Raw genomic sequence first — 20,357 nt, 5'->3', positions numbered from 1 at the left:
ACAAAATTTTATTATCAGGCCCTAATAAGTGCCATGTGCTTTGCTAGGCATTGAATTATACACCTTATGAGTTGGTGTGCTTCTCGCCATTTTATAAAGGAAACTGACTACAGGTAATCTTTAGGGTTACACAGCTTTGAGATGGTAAGAGCCAGTCAAGTTACACTCCATCACCGGTGTCCCGTCCACTCTGCCATGCTGTCTTTTCTGGGCTTTTAAGTTTCCTGATGGGCATTTGTATTATCAGTATATTTTCTTTAGACAAATGCAGTTAGTTTTCTTTTAAAGCACTAAATTATGTTTCATACTTCTTCCTGTTCCCTTTTCTCCCCCTTCATAAGAGTCAAGATGGGAACATAATGTTTTGAGCAATAATTTTTTAAAGGCTACTATAATTAGGCATTTATGCTAGTATTTCTAGGCAGGTATTTCAGTGAGGGCCTGGGTCCAAGTGGAATAGTTCTGCTTGCATTTGTAAAAATGGAACTGGCCCCGGGGGACGACGTGGCAGTCATTTGCAGAGGGTTCAGTTTGAAGATGATAGTTAGAACCGTGAGATAATTTCTCTGGGGATATGAGTCCATAAAATAAATGAGCACAGGGTCAAACTTGATCTTGTGTTTTCTCTTTTCTGTCACACGGCACTGTTAGGGATTGTGTCCTGTCTGCATCGCTCCGCGTGTTTAAGCTGATGTGGAGTGCGCACGCATCCCTCAAGAAGGTGATGGCTGAGACTGAATAGGTGGCCAGGAAGGCCACAGCTCATGGAAAAGTGAAGAATTTTCATCTAGTAGGCTCTAGTTCTTGGATGCCTCAAGGTTTCTTTCCCTTTTTTCTCACTACCCACAGGAACCACCGTATCTCTGGAAACAACTAATCGTCTCTTGGATTTATTATGTTACTATGGTAACCAAGAGCCCTCAACTAATTATAATTTTCAACAACGTGAACAAGCAGAAGAGTTGGTAATGGCTTTGGCAGTGATTTTTAAAGTTTCTTTTGGTAGCAACACCTCCTCAAAGTAAGGCAGGTTCTTGTGCCATGTGTTAGGGTCGAAGAGATTTGTTCTGAGGTGTGGTGGGGCATGGTACATAGCCTGGACAAAAATGTGGAGAAGGAGACGGATTTTAACAATTGTTTTGCCCTGGTTCCCTCCTTAAAAATATTTTGACCTTGCCTGCCACATGCAGCAAACCTTTGACCAGAAACGTTTGGACAGGCCCCTTTGTTGTTGTTACAGTGATAGTATGATGTGTAAGGGACGGGGGCAAAAACCCCTGGTTCCAGCCCCCTCAAAAATTCATACGTAGGTGGGCAGAGAGGAGTGAGCATACTCTACACTTTAGAAATTAATATTTCTTAATAAACACTGGGTTTCCTTTTTGCCTTCTATTGGATCTGTATTTCCTTTGCTTTTCTGAAGTTTCCTCAGAGAATGCATTCCATTGTCATATTTTGTTTTATATCTGTTGGTGATGGTTCATTTCAGGAAGAGGCCACAGAGGGAAGTAACGAGAAACCTAAGAGGAAGGCTGGTCATCAGCTTGGAGTTACTTGGAGGTGTGTTACAGCATGATTAGAACTTTGTGTTATGGCTCCGTACAGTGCGTGGAATGTTCCCCATCAGCCCCGAAGAAGATACGATCCTGGAATATTCTAAAATGCAGTTTGTTTTCATTGTGCAGTATAAATGTCTCAGTTGGTTTTCATATGATTTTGGACCGTTTTTCATTAGATCTTTGCCTCCAGCCAGCAGTACAAGGTTGACACCTGACTTCTTTTTTCCATCTAACTCCATGCAACCTTCATGTTATGGTTCTTTTGGTAGTTTCATCAGTAGTCCTACCCTGCAATATATACCTCTAATTCTAAAAGATTCACAGTTTTTTATTATGTTAGAATACACATGCTAGAGCACAGTTCTAAGTTCAGACTAGTGGCCAGCAAACAGAAGTATTCACTTCCGAACAAAAGGTGAATATCATTTAACATTTCAGAATTAAATTAACTGAGTAGAAGCTCTAAATAAAAGAAAGGTATTTCATATGGATGTCTGAGAAAGGGAAGCTACCATTAATATCTAAAGTCTTTTTTGAAGTGATAAAATGAATAGAATCAAAAATTAATTTTTTTCAGTAGATATTAATAATTTCTCATAGTGGTTAAGAGCATTGACTGTGGAGCACCATTTTGGCCCAAATCCTGGTTCTGTCTGATTTCCAAGACATACTGGTAACAGGGAGAATCAAGGTAGAGCATGATTTGTATAACATGGCACATTGATAGGCTAGAATAGGACAAAGGATTCTAGAGACACCGCTTGTCTGTGGTTGCCTCTGGGGAATTGTATCCAATTGAAAGAGGGTGGGGAAACGTCACTATGTACCCTGCTGTGCAGTTTGCTTTTTGTTTAATACCTTGAGTATATATTACACCTTTTCAGTCCTGGTTCTGCCACTTAGCCTGTAAAGCCTTGGACAACTTGAGGTCTTTGAGCCTCAGTTTTTCCTGTTTTCAAAATGATGATAACCATGTCTTCCACTCTGGGTGGCAAGAATTACTTGGAATTATACACATAAAATGCTTAGCACGGTGCCTGGAACATGGTAAGTTGGTGGCTATTACTGGTTTTTCCTGTTTCCTCTGGTTCACATTTACTTTCTTGTGTCTAGAGCAAAAAACAATGCTGAGAGAATCTTTGCTCTAATGCCAGAGAAAAATGCACATTCCTACTGCACAATGATCCGAGGAATGGTGAAGGTAACGTTTGTTTTATATATCTTTTTTTTTTTTTTCGGTATGCGGGCCTCTCACTGTTGCGGCCTCTCCCGTTGCGGAGCACAGGCTCCGGATGCGCAGGCTCAGCGGCCATGGCTCACGGGCCCAGCCGCTCCGCGGCATGTGGGATCTTCCCGAACCGGGGCACGAACCTGCGTCCCCTGCCTCGGCAGGTGGACTCTCAACCACTGTGCCACCAGGGAAACTCTGTTTTATATATCTTTATCTTCCCCTAAATCAGCACTTCTCAACCTCAGAACTGTTCACCGTTGGGCCAGATAATCTGCTCTTGTGGAGCTGTCCAGCGCCTTGAAGGGCGTTGAGGAGCCGCTCCTGTCCACTGCATGCCGGTGGTGCATCCTTCCCGCCCCAGCTGTGACAGCCAAAATGTCTCCAAGCATTATTCAGTGTCTCCTGGGAAGCAGCGTTGCCCCAGTAGAGAACCACTGCACGGAGGATACGTTTCTTGAGAATGAGACCGTATCTGTTTACTACTGTGTTCCCAAACCCTAGAGCAGTCGATACGCACATATTTCTTAAATGAACAAATTTGATGATCCTTAATTTTCATACTTTCCCTTTTCCAGCACCGAGCTCCTACGCAGGCATTAAACTTGTACACTGAATTATTAAACAACAGACTTCGTGGTAAGTGTGTTTGGAGAATTCCCCTCTGTCCTTCCTCTTCTTTCCTTCTCTCAGGCATCTATAAAATCTCAGGATTTTACCTCAGTCATTTGTTCATTCTTAATCTTTTCCTGTGGTATTGGTGATCGAAGCAGGAGTCCAGAGCCAGAGAAAAGAATAGTTTTCTAGTTTTGTAGACATGTGCGTGTGTCTTTGCCTTTAATCTTCAACCCCAGATTTTGTTAAAGTAGTTTTCTTCTTTTATAGCTGATGTGCACACCTTCAATTCATTGATAGAAGCAACAGCATTCATGGCGAATGAGAAATCAGAAGAAAAATGGAATAATATACTGGTAAGGAGGAACTCTCACTTTGTCTTCTAATAGGCCTAAAATATTCTTTGCTAGGAGTACGTGGGTTGGAGACAGCATTCACTGAGCATCTTCATGGCAGTCACTGTGCTGGGCGCTCAGCTCATGGTGACCTGTTCACACCCTTCCAGCAACCCTGTAGTTTACGTAGGTGTATCTGACATGTGACCCAAGCATACAGCTCGAATCCAGGAAGACCTGGGTTGCTCTATTCACTTATTTCTCATAATGGTTTTTTCATTAAAATGAGACACATTTATTGCAAAAATTTATTAGCTAAGCTTTAAAAAATTGAGGGGCTTCCCTGGTGGCACAATGGTTAAGAATCTGCCTGCCAATGCAGGGGACACAGGTTCGAGCCCTGGTCCAGGAAGATCCCACATGCCGCAGAGCAACTAAGCCCGTGCGCCACAACTACTGAGCCTGTGCTCTAGAACCCTTGAGCCACAACTACTGAGTCCACGTGCCACAACTACTGAAGCCTGTGTGCCTAGAGCCTGTGCTCCACAACAAGAGAAGCCACTGCAATGAGAAGCCCGTGCACCGCAACGAAGAGTAGACCCTGCTTTCCAAAACTAAAGAAAGCCCACAGCAGCAACAAAGACCCTATACAGCGAAAAATAAAATAAATTAATTTTTTAAAAAGATTGAAATCACTGGATTGAAGTGACAGGAATAGAAACCGTGTTATACCATACTGCGCATGTAAAAAAGGAAAAAACGCAATCCATTCTAGTCTGCTCTCTTGCTTCAGTCTCAAACTCACTGGGCCGCTAAAGACAGTTGGGACACCTTGATCACATGCTGTCAGGGTAACTGATGGAGGGGCTTCTCTAAGGGGCAGAGTTACTTGTCCTGCTAGTTACTAGATAGTTCTGAAATTGGGGATGTATTTATAAATCTACTTTAAACATAGGCAGAGACCCCAAGTCTTTTTTAGTATGTTACATTAGTTTATTGGATAAATTACCTACCAGCCATAAAAAATACTTCCTGCTTTTGATTCAACTAGGACCTGTTGAAACAAATGGTTGCACAGAACGTGAAACCCAACCTACAGACTTTTAATACTATTCTGAAATGTCTCCGACGATTTCATGCAATTGGAAAATTGCCAGCCTTACAGACCTTACGGGAAATGAAAGCCATTGGAATTGGTGAGGATGTGTCCTAGTGTCCCTCACTGAAGACAGTGCTGACCAGAGGTTTCAGGTCCAGACAAGCAAAAAAGAGACTGTAAACTCTTTTGCTGTTTACATAGTATGTTGGGAATTTCCTTTCTAGCACATTTTAATTACGTGTATTTATTATGATGGGAACTCTTTTATCATCTATAGGAAGTTACATTCTTTTAGTATTTTAGGTACTTTTTTATGGATTTCTTAATTCTAGGGAGAATTGTTCTCCTACAGTTGGCTGGTTTTAAACTCGTGACATTTTCTAGCATAATTAAGTATTTGAACCCAGTTGTGTGCTAGTGTGTTGTATATTTTTCAGTAATTACTTTATTGAAGGATGTTTTGGGAATCAATTCACTTTGGTATGCTTTAGTTTTCTTAAATGAAACTCATTGTGCATTGGCTGTAATAGGTGTCTGGACTTTCTAAGAGGGATTCAATCTCTGACACCTTTCCATCTTTACATTGATCATATGAGCTAGCAAATGTCTTTGTTCAGAGGAACAGAAATGTATCTTTTACTTAAATACCAACATTAATATGTTTTTAGATCAGTGTGCCTCAGTGAGCTGTATTTTGTATACCTGTGTTTGACTTATTTTATTTTTTTCCTCTATGTACCTGGTAATATAAGAACCCTCGCTTGCAACGTATCACTATATTATTCAGCTGTTTTATCAACATGGTATGTATGTCATTATGCTACTAATTTATGTAGAAATTAGGCTAACTTCACTGCTTATGAATTAAGACTAGACAGTTCACAAAATAACATTGTCTACAGCCTGAGCAAACCGTTATTCTTGAGGAGAGTAACATCTTGTTTGTGATGTAAAACTTGAGCTGGAGGGGAGGGAGGTCATTAAACGTACTAACAAGGATGGTGGGGCTTCCCTGGTGGCACAGTGGTTAACAACCCGCCTGCCAATGCAGGGGACACGGGTTCAAGCCCTGGTCCAGGAAGGTCCCACATGCCACGGGGCAACTAGACCCATGCGCCACAACTACTGAGCCTGCGCTCTAGAGCCCGTGAGCTACAACTACTGAACCCATGCTCCTAGAGCCCATGCTCCGCAACAAGAAAAGCCACCGCAATGAGAAGCCCACGCACCGCAACGAAGAGTAGCACCCGCTTGCCGCAAGTAGAGAAAGCCTGTGTGCAGCAACGAAGACCCAGTGCAGCCAGAAATAATTATTTTTTAAAAAAAAAGAAAGGATGGTGTACAGTTTTGGTCAGGAGAAACTAGTCTGGAGTTCCTTTTGCTCTCCAGAGCTGTGCTGTCCAATACAGTAGCTACTTAGCCACACATGGCTATTGAATTAAAATGAAATAAAATTAAAAATTCCTTCATGGCATTAGTGCTCAGTAGCCGCTTGTAGCTGCTGGCTACATGTTCAGCGATGCAGGTGCAGGGCATTCCCATCCTTGCAGGAAGCTGCTGGACGGTGCTGCCCCACAGTAACCTTAACTTTCTTTTGAAACCTCATGGGAGAACCTTGAGGCTCTGTCTGTCACCTAGTTTTAGGTCAGCTGTGCTCTATTGAATGGACTTTGGAGCAAGGCACACCTGAGTTGAAATTTCACCTCTACCATTTACCACCTGTGTCAGAAGGAACTGGATACCTTACCTGAGTGATGCCATCACGGTGTAATGATGAAATGAATTATGCACAGTGTCCTGTCCTGTGCTTGGAAGGCAGGTAGTAGGCACTCACAGTCTGTTGGTTCCTATCCATTTGCCCCAACCTGAGAAAGAACCTCTGGGTTCAGAAATGACAATTCTAGTCCTTCTGTCCTGTGGTAGACTTTATGTGTGAAAACAACAGAAAACCTCGATTATCTGTTTTGGAGGGCTAGTTTTACAAAATTCACATTCTCACCTGTCGGGAAGTAAGGGCAGTTAACTGACTTTATCTTGAAGACAGGTGAACAGTTTCCATGGTAATTCTGTCTTCCAAAATTTTACTCAACTTTGGTGTCATTTTGCTGAAACTATTATTTCTGACCCCAAAGCCTATTCCATTTCTCCTCAACATCACATATCACTTTGGTTCCGTTCCTAACTAAAGTCATTGGTACTTGTGCTTCCTAATACCCAGGGCTGTGGGGGGAGGAGTGTTGGTGTGTCTGAGGGATATAAATTGGCTGCCTGTAATAATAATTTCTAGGAATTTACCCAAAGGAGAAAGCCTAAAATAATGAAGAAATGATACATATAAAATAGGTTATTATAAAACTAACAGAATAATTAGGATTGCTAACAAATGAAAACATGCTTGAGGAACTTCAAAAGTACATCTGTGCTGTCACGGAAAGTATATTATCACTTGCATATGGATAAGGTGGGGAAGGGATGTGGATTAATAATGTGAAATGTTTAACTGGAAATGTCATAGTTGCATTTTAATTCTACAGTTTTCTTTTTCTTGGCTCCCATCCTGGTTATATTTAAAAGGAGCGCAAATGTTTATTAGCAAAAACGTGTTTGTTTTCTAAGTATGCAGGCTTAGTGAGGGTCTGTCTGTCTCCCGTTTCAATGCAAGTTGACCTTGTGAGGAGCCTAAGAAGGAAGGGTGGAGTCTTTGTTGGGAGCACCTGTAACTGTCCCAGGTCTTGGGGAGAGCTGCACTCCGTGCAGAGGGTGCGCTCGTTGCTCGAGCAGGGATGTGCCCGGCCAGCTCCGTGCCTTGGGTGGAGGAAGGAGAAATGCGGCCTTAGGACTAGTTCTGCACACCCGGTGGTTGTACAGGAAGTGAACTCATGAGAAAACCCAGTTGCCTTCTTGTTCTGCAGAAAACCCTTCAAAAGGATCGTCCCTCATCATCTATGACATCATGAATGAATTAACGGGAAAGAAATTTTCTCCAAAGGACCCGGATGACGGTATGTACAGAAATTGCTTGTATAAGACAGAGAGCCCTGTTTTCCTGACTGCCGGGTATTAGAGCCTTGTGAGGACAGGGTTTAATTTAGCTTAGTGATTCTTGGAAGCTGTATGCTTCCTGTGCTTCCCCTCCTGAGTTTTTACGCCGTTAGGTTTGTCTTACACGTTACCAGTTTTGTTGCCAGGATTTTTATTAATGTTACTGACTTGAAAACGTTTTATCCATAGTAACCAAGGCTCTTGTGAACTTTGATTTTCAGATATGTTTTTTCAGTCAGCCATGAGGGTTGTAAGTACAATTTCTTGCTTAACTTTTGTTTTCCTTTTTTCTTTTATCCATCTCCTAAATTCATCGTTGGGGAGGTGGGGGATTCTCCCTGATTCTTTCACTTCCTGACTCTTACTTATATTCATGTCTTTAGTTCTAATTTTTATTCCTCTTAAATCTCTACAAAGTCACAACATTCCTGCCCTGTGTTTATTGTATACATTTTCTTTTTTCATACCTTTCTTCAGAAAGTAAGGTTTGAAAGTAAGGTTTCAGAGTATTTCATATTTGCCTATTGGTAACTTTTTAAATTGATGGTTTTTAAGTTTGGTTTTTCATCTTATCATACTAATCACAGGAAAATTTTCAAGCAGTTTCAGAATGAATTAGCATATCCTATTATCCCCTAAGGATATATATTATTATATATATATTATTCCCTAAGGACAATTGCTTTACATTTTAGTGAGTGTCCTTCCAGGTTTTCTCCTTTGGTTATTCAGACATGCACGTCCAGACTCATTTCCATGTTATCTTGTTTGTTGACAGCAGTACAGTTATTTCACAGGAGGGAAGGACTTCTCCTGTGGGTGGGTTTTGGAGTTACTTCATGGGTTTTTTGCCAGTATAGTGATGCTGGAGTGAGCACTCCAGCTGTCTTGTGCATGGCAACCAGGTGTTTTCATATAGTTACTAAATATAGGTATAATTACTAGATTAAGGTTATTTTGTTTTAAATTTCACAGAACTTGGTGATTTGTTTTGATTCCTCCCTCCCCCCCCATTTTCTTGTAATTCATTTGCTGTCAACCAATAATAATGTTAAATCAGCATAGATGTTTCCGCAGGTAACTGTACTTCTTCATATAATGAGCTCTTTATGTAATGAGCCACTGTTGGGCTGATAAGGATCGCAGAATGATGCTTATTTACTACTTGTAAATTTTCAGTGCTCATCTCTCAGAGATCTAGAACTTGCTTACCAGGTCCATGACCTTTTAAACACTGGAGACAACCGGAAATTCATTGGACCGGATCATCGGCGTTATTTCTACTAGTAAGTGTATTGGAAATGTATCCTTCTGCATTAACGGAGCACCTGTATGCAACCAGTAGTCAGTTCTGCCAGTGGGAGGCTATTGGTGGCCTAATTTTAGGCAGCTTGACCCTGACGTAACAGTGTAAGTTAACTGAACACTTGAAGAGTCAAGCAGTGGTAAAACTGATTTGTCAGACTGAGATGTCTGCTGTGTATCTTTTAAGCTGTTTTTATTTGTGACACTTTGGGGGTTTTTGTTGTTGTTTTTGTTTGTTTTTTTCACCGCACAGCGTGCAGGATGTTAGTTCCATGACCAGGGATCTATCCCACAACCCCTGCAGTGGAAGCGTGGAGTCTTAACCACTGGACTGCCAGGGATGTCCCTGTAACACTTTAAATTCATATATCTTTTCCCTGTAAACCCTCCTATTTTATGTTTTTGAATTCATAGGAGGGTGGGTCCCTAAAGATTTCATTGCAGCCTCATTTGTTTTTGAAGATGAACATGTTGGAGCCCAAAGAGACTCCTTAAATGGGTTTGCTTTTAAACAGAGAAAAACCAGAACTTAAGGAGGCAGACTGTTTATAGGTGTGTGATGGTTCTCTTCTATGTGGTCCAAATCCTCGCTTTACGTTGAACGCTTTTAAAATGAATAGGAGATCTGCCCTCTCCTTACCATGAGCTGAGAGTATAACCAGGAGGTGGCATCAGTGACTGGTTGAGGATTAGAAGGTGTTAACTGGGAAGTCCAGAAAGCACAGTTAGCAGCACCTCCTGGGTCCAGCATTGGCCTGTGTAACTTGAAATTGTGTGTAACTTACTGTCTTTAAATTTTGTGTAACGCGTCATCATATGACTGTGCTGTAATTTTGTCATTCCCCTATTAAGCACGGATTTTAAACTAAACATGCTTTCTTTCTCCATTACAGTTCCAAGTTCTTTGGTTTGCTTTGTCTAATGGAACAAATTGATGTCACCTTGAAGTGGTATAAGGACCTGATACCTTCAGTAAGATGATTCATTACTTACCATTTATCATTGTAGATGTTTGTGGTTGTCTTTGCTGAGTAACACTTAAAAAATGTATTTGTATTTTTCTGAATCAGGTATTCTTTCCACATTCCCAAACACTGATAGATCTTCTCCAAGCATTAGATGTGGCCAATCGGCTAGAATTGATTCCTCAGATCTGGAAAGGTCAGTTTCAGCTTATGTGTCCCGACCCATCTCATTTTGTCTTATGTTTTGATTAACAAGCATGTTAACACTGTTAGGGAAGAAAACTTCCTTTTTTTTTTTTTTTTTAATTTATTACTACTCTTTATTTATGTTTTGGCTTTGTTTGGGTCTTCCTTGCTGTGCGCGGGCTTTCTCTAGTTGCAGCGAGAGGGGGCTGCTCTTCGTTGCGGTGTGCGGTCTTCTCATTGCAGTGGCTTCTCTTGTTGCGGAGCATGGGCTCTAGGCATGCGGGCTTCAGTAGTTGTGGTACGTGGGCTCAGTAGTTGTGGCTCGCAGGCTCTAGAGCACGGGCTCAGTAGTTGTGGCGCATGGGCTTAGTTGCTCCGCGGCATGTGAGATCTTCCCGGACCAGGGCTCAAACCCGTGTCGCCTATGTTGGCAGGCGGATTCTTAACCACTGTGCCACCAGGGAAGTCCCCAAAACTTCCATTTTTGACTAAATTGAATGCAGTAGTTGAGGTCTACTTCAGGGCCATTTGCTCATGTTACATATTGGATTGCGTGAGTGACAGTGTAGTGGAAAAGACCTAAATTGGTTCCTTTGTGACAAGAAAAGGCTGGGTTTTGTGCAGTTGTGTGACATCAGTGTTAATTACCTGGGACACCCAAAATATCAACCCCCGAAGCCTGTACCGTTCGTTCCTCTATACCATGTTGCATCACTGTGCTTCAGTAGCTAACCAGGGGCTTCTCTGGTGGCGCAGTGGTTAAGAATCCGCCTGCCAGTGCAGGGGACATGGGTTCAATCCCTGGTCCGGGAAGAGCCCATATGTCGCAGAGCAAGTAAGCCTGTGCGCCACAACTGTTGAGCCTGCGCTCTAGAGCCCGCGTGCCACAACTGCTGACACCCGAGCACCTAGAGCCCATGCTCCGCGACAAGAGAAGCCACCGCAATGAGAAGCCCACGCACCGCAAGGAAGAGTAGACCCCGCTCGCCGCAGCTAGAGAAAGCCCGCGTGCAGCAACGAAGACCCAACGCAGCCAAGAATTTTAAAATAAGTTAAATAAATAAATTAAAAAAAAAAAAGTTAACAGTCAGTGATACTCAGGTTTCTAAGAAACAGCCATGACTGTGGGTTTGTGTGTGTGGTTGTGTGTAAATTGGCTGCAGAAGATGCTGTATGTCATCCACTAGGTGACTGATCATAAACTCAGTTTCCGTCTGCCTCAGGTTGCCTTGAGACAGAGACTATAGCCCCGCCCTCCTACCTTACAAGGCTGCTCTAATGATAGTGTACGAGGACTACTGACGATTCCCACGTGCTGTAGAACCGCGTGGAGCTGGTGGCTGCTGGAGTGTGGTGCACGTGCCGTGCTAACACTTGCCTGGGAGCACGTTACTGGTGCTGGCTTTCACTGCTCATTTGTCCTTTCCTACCATGAATCATCCTGCTAGTTTTCTGGAATCCTGGAATACATGTCAGCAATGTATGTTCACCCCTCCAACCAAATATGGGTGACTGCTGACAGTGGACAAAGGTCAGCCAAAGAGTCTTGGTTTTACATGCCAGTGACTTCTCACTCTGTTCTTTTTTGTTTCTAGATAGTAAAGAATATGGTCATACTTTTCGCCGTGACCTAAAAGAAGAGATTCTGATGCTTATGGCAAGGGATCGGCACCCACCAGAGGTAGGCTTGTGTTGACACTCAGGTTTTGCTGTCGTTATTAGGTGTATACTAACCAGTGTATCCTCTAATACTGACAGCCGGTGAGGGTCATTTCCATGGTTTTACCTATCATTGTGGAGAATTCTGCCATCTAAAGTCACTCTTATTCCTCTAGTCCAAAGCAAGCAGCATGAAAATGGATCCTCTCGATCCTGACAGTTAATAGCAGCTTGCCTTCTTGTAAATTTCTCTCTAAAAAGAAAACCCGTAGTTGGATTTGAAATATGTGGCTGATCCCATTATTACCCCAGGGCAGAGTGCTTTGCTTTTTTTTTTTTCTTAAATACTGTATTACTGTGTGCTGTACATGTGATGTGTTCCAACGGTAAAATGCATTGCTTACAAATTTTAATGGTCCTATGGAGTCTCCCGAACTTAAATTCTCATAAAACCAGTTGGGCATTTCCGCTGACTCTCAGAGCGTCTCAGCTGCAGGTGGCGTTTGCTGACTGTGCTGCAGATATCAAATCGACTTATGAAAGCCAGGATGCCGGACAGACGGCTCCCAGTTGGCTGGCCAGCTCTCTGAACCACATAGCCGTCCTCTTCTTAAGGGCTGGGAGAACCCAGGAAGCCTGGTGAGTACAGTACATGCCACACATGTCACTGGAAGCACCTGTACTTGGATCTCAGAGAACGTTTACCCGGTCATTAGAGTTTCTCTAATTTGGCTGCACACTGTGTAGTTTATCAGGAGACAAACGAGTTTTCTACGTACTGTGTTTTCTATAGGAATTTCCAAATACCAACTAAAAAAGCAAACTTGGGGAAGAGGAACCAGTATACATGATGAGTTTAAGAGAAGGTGTGGTTCAGTGGGCTCATTCTCTTTCCGTTTTTGTTTTCTGTATTTGTGGGCGAGTCACTTCTCCGTTCACTTGAGTAGAACAAAGTGATTAGAGAATCTTAATTTTGAAAATGTTTTGGTCATTTGGTTTATTCATCTCATGGGTGCTTCTCCGCCCCCCCCCCACCCCCCAGCCTAAAATGCGGGCTGTGTACTGGGACTTCCGGAACCTGGCATTTTACCAGTTTACTAAACCTGGCCTTGACTAGAACCTGTCTTTGGTTGGTGCCACTGTATTCTAGTTCTGTGTGTTCATCAGCACTTCACTCACATACTAATTTCTGGTGTTTAACTGTGAATAGAGACGTTATGCATAGTCGTTTTTCCAAAAGTGGAGAAGTCAGTGAGAGTCCTTGCTAGGGGCGGTTCCGATGTGTATTGTTTTGGATATAACCGTGTGTTGGTGTTAAGAGCCAGTGACAGGGCTTGTTGTGCCTGGCTGTTCACTAGAGAGGATCTTAATTTGAACATGATGGTCAGTCCACGGTGTGGATGTTTGCTCTCTCCACGAAAGGCTGCTAAAGGTTTTGCTGCCTCCTCTGATCATAACTGGTGGCAAATCACACAGCCGGCTACACAGCTGCTGACAAACATTTGATGCTTGGACTTGTCGACTAGGGCAGGTTGACACACGCTTGTTATGAATCAGGCTGTGATGATTGGCGCAGGGGTACGGACCTCAGCTGATCATGGGAGCTGAGTGTATGTGTTTGTCCTTTGTCCTGCGTGTGGCAGGATGACGGCAAGCACTTACATGAGACTGATGCCTTAATCTGAGCCTGCTCTTCATAACGTCGTTTTAGGACACACTGAGCTCACACTGGATTGTAAGAGGAAAGAGATCAAATTGTATTTGCGTCCCTCTCTTCCCACTGCCCACATGATATCATACATTCCCTCCCTGGGGGGACAGAAGTGATCCTCTGGAGGATATGCCTCAGCAATTCTCAATGCTGGCAACAAAGCAGATTTGCCTTTGAAATTTGTAATGCTATGTGCATATATGAAATTTGGGAAGAGGGGGCTGAGGCACCTGGGGTGATTCTGATGGGAAGATAGGGCTGGGAGCTGGTGGAGCTCACAGACGTGTCTCCAGGAGCTTCCCCTCTGCTTGTCAGGAAGGACACTTGGTCTCTGAGTCCAGGAGAAAAGCTATGGTCATTCGGTTGCCTTCTGTTCTATTAGTATTCATAATCTTTTTCCTATCTCATCTTGAACAGGAAAATGCTGGGGCTTTTCAGGAAACATAATAAGATCCCTGGGTAAGTTCAAGTTAACAGGGCTGCCTGGGGACATCCTGGATTAGCCACATGCGTTTAACTCTTATTGGGGGAAGGGGGTTGGAATTTCCTCACATACCTCAGCCATGGCAATTGGGCACTTTTCTGTTAGGCAGGTAGGTGATCGGTCACTCCTACCATCTAAGGCACCCTGAGGCAAGCGCTGTTTTTTTCAATCTGTGCTCAGTGATCACAGCACGCTGGGGATACATTGGCTGGATCCTCAGTGAAGGCATAATGAACCAGTGTTCATTGTTTATTTGGCCCTTTAAAGTCAGACTCCATGTAACTGTCTGCAAAGCTACTGTTGAGGATTTTATGACTGATCTTTGTAAGGTACTAGATTTTGTATGTGAATCTTTGAGGGGTTTAGTTAGGGAATGTTGACATTTTTGCCTTTCACAGGAATGAGCTGCTGAATGAGTTTATGGACAGTGCAAAAGCATCCGGCAGCCCTGCCCAGGCCATTGAGATAGTGAAGCTGGCAGGTGCCTTCAGCTTACCTATTTGTGAGAGCCTCACCCAGAGACTAAGGGCTGACTTCACCCTCAGCCAGGAGCAGAAGTAAGTGCGTCCTGTATCATCACCATCAAGGAAAGTTATGAAAATGGAGCAGACCATTTGTCTGTCTGCCCATTCAGATGTTTGTAGCTTTCTACCCCCTGAACTTCCTTTCCTTGCAGAAAGTCAGGATTTAACGATATTTTTCGTTTGTCATAAAAGTCAGGGAGGCCTATAGGTTTATTTGCTGGTTGGAACCTTTCCCTTTGTTGCTTTAGTGCAGCTGCAGAGTCCCCCAGCCCCAAGCCTGAGTTGCAGTGTAACCCTCTCATTTATTTTTCTTACAGGGAAGCCCTGGGAGATCTAACTGCATTGACCAGTGACAGCGACAGTGACAGCAGCAGTGACAGTGACAATGACGTCGGCGAAGGCAAATAAAAGTGGTCGAATCAGGAGCTACTGTGGCCTAGCGTGGCTGTTGTGATTACACTTGAGAACTGAGATGTTAGTATTTAATTGTAATGTGAAGAAAACAAGAGAATACAGATTTGGTGAATCTTGATAACAACGCTCACTTGTTTACGTTTAATTCCTGAACTAAACCACCCATGCCAGGGTTCCCACGTGAACAGAAAGGGCACTGCCGTTTTCATTTCTTTGGACACACGTTGTGATGTTAAGCTCCGCACAACTGCAGTGTCTGTCAGCTGATGTCGGTGTGGTTTGCCCCTCCCCCAGTCCCCTCCATTGGGGACTGTAGCCTTTGTTGGCTGATGCTATGACCTGACACTTCCTCCGACTCAGAAAGCGTCTAAAGGAAGTTTTTGTACAATTACATCACAGTTGATACTGGGTCAGTAGTAGCCAAATTCAGGGATATTTATATGTGGGAAATTATTAATCTTAGAACTGATTAAACAACATCAGGAGTTTAGGCTGCACAGCTGGGAAGATGCAGACTGGAAATAAATACTGTAACTGAGGTACGTATGTATGCATTTCCATTATTTTTATAGAATAGCCCACAGCCTCCCACTAGGCTTGGGGCTTGCACGAGAGTTTCATCTCCCCCTTTCTCTCTGTGTGAGTGCTGGCACCTTCAGTTGTGCTGTACTTAAAGTGGCCTAAATGTATGTGATGACAAGAGGATTGAAGTGTCTTCTTGACATAATTGTGTATTGCTGGTAATCGAGCAGGTCGAGAACCTCTACTCCAGCCTCCCTCATGACTGGCAAGTGGTATGGGAAGCAAACAGGAGCTTGTGAGGCTTGCAGGAGCTTCACAAGGGCTTCTAGCGCAGGCTGCTTAGCTCATATTCTGATCGCCAGATCTACCCAGGCATCCCAGGAGTTCTCGGATGAGCAACTTCATCCTTACCCTGCCGGGGTTGCCATTTATGGGCTACTGTGTTGTACATGTGTCTGTAACATGTGCCTGTCCCCATCTCCATTTGGCTATCCTCTGGCCAGGACCCAGTCAGTCATACATCCTCAGAAACCTAAGTATTGACTCATGTTTTCTCCTAGATCACCAGAATTTAAGACATCTAAGTGAGAGACAGAGGGCAGGGGAAATGACAGCAACTAGCTACTTAAGTATTCATGTGCATCGCCCCAGTAGCCCCTTGACATAGCAAATGAGCAAAAGGGATAGGTAGGGCAGATTAGCCTGTGCTCTTGCCTTAAAACCTGCAAAGAGAACTTGGCTGCCTGGAAGCTTCTGTAAACTTGGCCCCTCCCTTTCCCTCTGGTTCATCAGCACCTGGAAATGGCTGATTCTTCTGGGCCGAGTATGCATTCAGTGCAATCCTTACAGATGGAGAACACTTACATTGCCGGGGAATCCTGCCAGAGAACAGTCCTCAGCATCGTGCTTTGCAGCTATGGCGTTGATGGGGGAAAGGTCCATCTGGGCTGATGGCACGTGAATTTGTAGTGGACTTTCCAAGTGGGTGATGTTGTGGCCATGTGGTCTTAACTCTGTGCTACAGACATTCCAGATTCCTATTGTGGGCAAAACAACTGCTTCCAGCTTTTCAGAAAAAAATTAAGGAAGGCCTGTAGGATTGGTCTCCATTCTCTCTTTACCCTCTAATAGTATAAGGTGTTCTGTTTTTCTATGCCAAAGTTAATAACCTATCAATTTTGGTTTGGGTTCAATAGAACATTTGAGTACTCTTAATAAAATGGATTCTTACATCCTTCAAACTGCAGGGTTTGAAATCAGTTTTTGCAGAAGGTGACTAGAATATTTTAATGAAATGGATTAGAAAATTAAGTACATTGCATGCGTTCAAGTTGTGTGACATTCTTACAGCACCACAGACACACGCATATTGATAAACACGTGTAAGTGTACCTGACGGCGATGTAAATTATTTTACTGCTGGTAAAAGGACGTGCTGTAAGGTGGCAGTCACCAGGAGTGTGGACGGGCAGGGCAAGGTTTACAGAATCACTTAGATTAGATCTCAGTGGTAGAGTGGCAGTTTACCCGAGAAATGGGCATGCTTTATTCGGTTGATTAAGGCGGTGTGCTAGGACATGGAGCGAGCAAATGTAAGGTACACACAGTGGGGGTGAAGGAGGCTCCAGCCTGGCCCAGGAAGGAGCCTAACCTGTAAAAGAATGTTGTCTAGGGCCTTTCCTGGACAAAGTAACCATCACCCATATGATCACCTTCAACATCAAGATATTGTCCTTGGGCTTCCCTGGTGGCACAGTGGTTAAGAATCCGCCTGCCAATACAGGGGACATGGGTTCCAGCCCTGGTCCGGGAAGATCCTACATGCTTCGGAGCAACTCGGCCCGTGTGCCACAAGTACTGAGCCCCGCAAGCCACAACTACTGAAGCCCACGCGCCTAGAGCCCATGTTCCACAACAAGAAGACACCGCAATGAGAAGCCCGTGCACCACAAGGAAGAGTAGCCCCCGCTCACCGCAACTAGAGAAAGCCCGCACGCAGCAACAAAGACCCAACGCAGCCAAAAATCAATAAGTAAAATAAATTTATTTTAAAAAAAAAGTTGTCTAGCCGACCTGCATAGCTGTGGACTTTATAGAAGATTTTAGAAGGAACACTGGAGATCAAACCCAAGTTTACAGAGCTCAGCAAGACTTTACTCTTGAAAACTGAGAACGTCCAAGAGAAGTGAAGGTCACAATAGAACTCATCCCCAGGAAAACCTAAGCTTTGCCGATACCAGCACCATCTTTTCCCACAACAGCAGCGCCTTTGCTGGCTTGTGCCCCCAGTCCCTCCAGAGCCCCTCCTCTTTCTTCCTGAGACCCCAGGGCAGCGTCCGTACAGCTAACCTGGACCAACCTGTGAAACCGTGGCACCACCCCCTGTGGAAAAGGGTGGCGTGCCCAGGCAAAGCCCCTCCTCCTCAGTGCTCCCTCTGCTTTCTCAGGTCCCCCACCCCCTGAATGCATCCGCAGGGAGGAAACCAGGGGAGCTGAGCCGAGCCCTGCTTCAGGTAAATGGTGCCCACTGGACCTGATGAGTGATTTGCCTGAAATGTAATCACTTTTTATTTCCTGTTTATGTTAAATTATCTTCTGCACTGAGTTCAAATTACTTTAAAAGTGGTGGGACAACTAATTTGGGACTTGGGAGACTGCTTTTATGCAGAACCTGTTAAGAAAGCAGAGGGTTTAAGTCAATACTAAGGAACACAGAAGTACCGTGCCTTAAAAAAAGAGACTGCCTAATTTACATTTTACTTACTTTGCTGATTTAGAAACTTTAAACAACATTAAGGCAAATATCAGAGTTTTAATGATTCCACCTACTTGAAGGTAGAACTGAGAACCCACGTAAAGGCTCTTTAGGCCCAAGTGAAGGCCCTTTTCACCTAAGGGGTTGCTGAGTGATAGCTCAGGAAGATGTGACTCTTACTGGGCATGAGGAAGAAAAATCAGGGTCTGGACAAGCAGAGTCCCCTTTCAACATCATCTTGTTTCTCAATATGCAGTGAGGGTTGGGGAGGTTTGCTAAAGGAATACTAAAATTGAAAGCCAGTGGCTTTTGTTATTTGATTTAGAGAGCTGAAATAAACCGCTCAGTATTGCTTGCTTCCTGTGAGCTCAGATAATCACATCCGAAGGAAGTTATTCCTGGGCTCCTAGAGAAATTTACTTCCTTCTAATCTGTAATGTTTTACACATTTCCTGAGTAAAATAAAAATTATGAACACTTCTAACATGACAAACAAGTTAGTCAGCTTTGCAAGTTAATGTATTCTACAATTTCATGCTATTCCAAAGGGAAGAAAGGCTTAATTTAGAACAGCCTTATTATCTTCCAGTCAAAGCTTAATGGCCCACAGGTGCCGAGAGTACCTCTACCTGCAGAGATTAAGGACATCACACAAAGTGTGTGTTCCAGTCAGAAACTAGATGTGCTGAATTAAGAATCCACTTAGGAGGAACATAAGGACCGTTAATAACACCAAACGAACCACTGGGTCCCCAAATCAAAGGACGTCGGGCGCCATGCAGACCTGAATGTAACCATCAGGAGCCGGGACAGGCCTGCAGAAATACATAGACAACCCTTTCTCATGATTTCCAGATATGCTGCTCAGATAAAAATGCCTCTTCAGTAATCTGTTTATGAACACACAAACCTCAACAAAAAGGACTTCCCTGGTGGCGCAGTGGTTAAGAATCCACCTGCCAGTGCAGGGGACATGGGTTCGAGCCCTGGTCCGGGAAGATCCCACATGCCGTGGAGCAACTAAGCCCGTGCGCCACAGCTACTGAGCCTGCGCTCTAGAGCCCGTGAGCCACAACTACTGAGCCTGCGCTCTAGAGCCTGTGTGCCACAACTACCGAAGCCCACGCACCTAGAGCCCATGCTCCGCAACAAGAGAAGCCACTGCAATGAGAAGCCCGCACACTGCAACAAAGAGTAGCCCCCGTTCGCCCCAACTAGAGAAAAGCCCACGCGCAGCAACAAAGACCCAACGCAGCCAAAAATAAAATACGATAAATAAATTTATATAAAAAAAAACCTCAACAAAAAATCATGATTTTGAAAAAATATGTTGACGGTAACTTCATGAAGTAAAAAATGAAAGGTGAAACACTGGTTAATGTTTACGCAATATGGCAACTGTTCTAATCTTCAGAGAAGTGAACTATGTAAGCAAGTTCTCTGGGTTTTACAGCAATCCAGTTCAAATATACCACAAAATTATTGAACCCCTTTAAGATTCCAGGCTCCCCACCCCCACTTCAATGGAGAGATTCACAGTCCACATACCAGAAAGGAGCAAGGTCAACTACCAGTGTTCCAGAACTGGGAGCCATGAACTTTTCTGAGGGCTGTGGAATTAATTTGTGGGTAGAGAAGACACCAACATTTTTCTAATGCCACAGACCAGAACACAGTACATCACAAGTAGAAAGGAGAAGCAATGGTTCCAGAAACCGTTTCATGTATACATTCATATAAGGGTGCGTGCGGGTGTACTGGATCCCAATATAAAATATTATTTTTCCCTGTGGTAGCAATCGAAGTTTGGGATACAGACTATTTCTAGTGCCTTTGAATCACTGGAATGACATATCTCCAATTATAAACATATTGGCATTTTGGCTTATATTTACATCACTCTTGAGTTTGACCAGCAGGAATCAGTTCACTAGGACCTTCAAAGCCAAGAACA

The 20,357-nt window shown here is 43.7% G+C and overlaps 1 protein-coding gene and 1 non-coding gene across 5 annotated transcripts in view; both read left to right on the top strand.

Annotated features, from left to right (window-relative positions):
• Nucleotides 1-15,668, top strand: part of PTCD3 (pentatricopeptide repeat domain 3) — a 30,514-nt gene extending 14,846 nt beyond the window's left edge. For 2 of the 4 annotated variants that reach the window (XM_067704481.1, XM_067704483.1), the window contains 17 exons: nt 850-965; nt 1,490-1,560; nt 2,673-2,760; nt 3,366-3,426; nt 3,673-3,758; nt 4,789-4,933; nt 5,589-5,639; nt 7,749-7,838; nt 8,100-8,128; nt 9,058-9,164; nt 10,077-10,155; nt 10,254-10,344; nt 11,930-12,015; nt 12,484-12,632; nt 14,122-14,163; nt 14,587-14,745; nt 15,030-15,668. In XM_067704481.1, coding sequence (XP_067560582.1) covers nt 850-965; nt 1,490-1,560; nt 2,673-2,760; nt 3,366-3,426; nt 3,673-3,758; nt 4,789-4,933; nt 5,589-5,639; nt 7,749-7,838; nt 8,100-8,128; nt 9,058-9,164; nt 10,077-10,155; nt 10,254-10,344; nt 11,930-12,015; nt 12,484-12,632; nt 14,122-14,163; nt 14,587-14,745; nt 15,030-15,120 — 1,541 coding nt within the window. In that variant the 3' untranslated portion in view covers nt 15,121-15,668. Of the gene's footprint in view, nt 1-849; nt 966-1,489; nt 1,561-2,672; nt 2,761-3,365; nt 3,427-3,672; nt 3,759-4,788; nt 4,934-5,588; nt 5,640-7,748; nt 7,839-8,099; nt 8,129-9,057; nt 9,165-10,076; nt 10,156-10,253; nt 10,345-11,929; nt 12,016-12,473; nt 12,633-14,121; nt 14,164-14,586; nt 14,746-15,029 lie in introns of those variants that run through there. The other 2 variants (XM_067704482.1, XM_067704484.1) reach the window with 2 other exon arrangements.
• LOC137206247 (small nucleolar RNA SNORD94) lies at nt 13,548-13,683 on the top strand. Its single transcript, XR_010934564.1, has one exon. It is a non-coding gene; the product is annotated as a small nucleolar RNA SNORD94 (small nucleolar RNA).
• Nucleotides 15,669-20,357: the final 4,689 nt, after the last annotated feature.

Source organism: Pseudorca crassidens, chromosome 14 (genome assembly GCF_039906515.1).
Source record: "Pseudorca crassidens isolate mPseCra1 chromosome 14, mPseCra1.hap1, whole genome shotgun sequence".
NCBI classification, from domain to species: domain Eukaryota; kingdom Metazoa; phylum Chordata; class Mammalia; order Artiodactyla; family Delphinidae; genus Pseudorca; species Pseudorca crassidens.
This window is presented reverse-complemented; position numbering and strand designations above follow the sequence as displayed.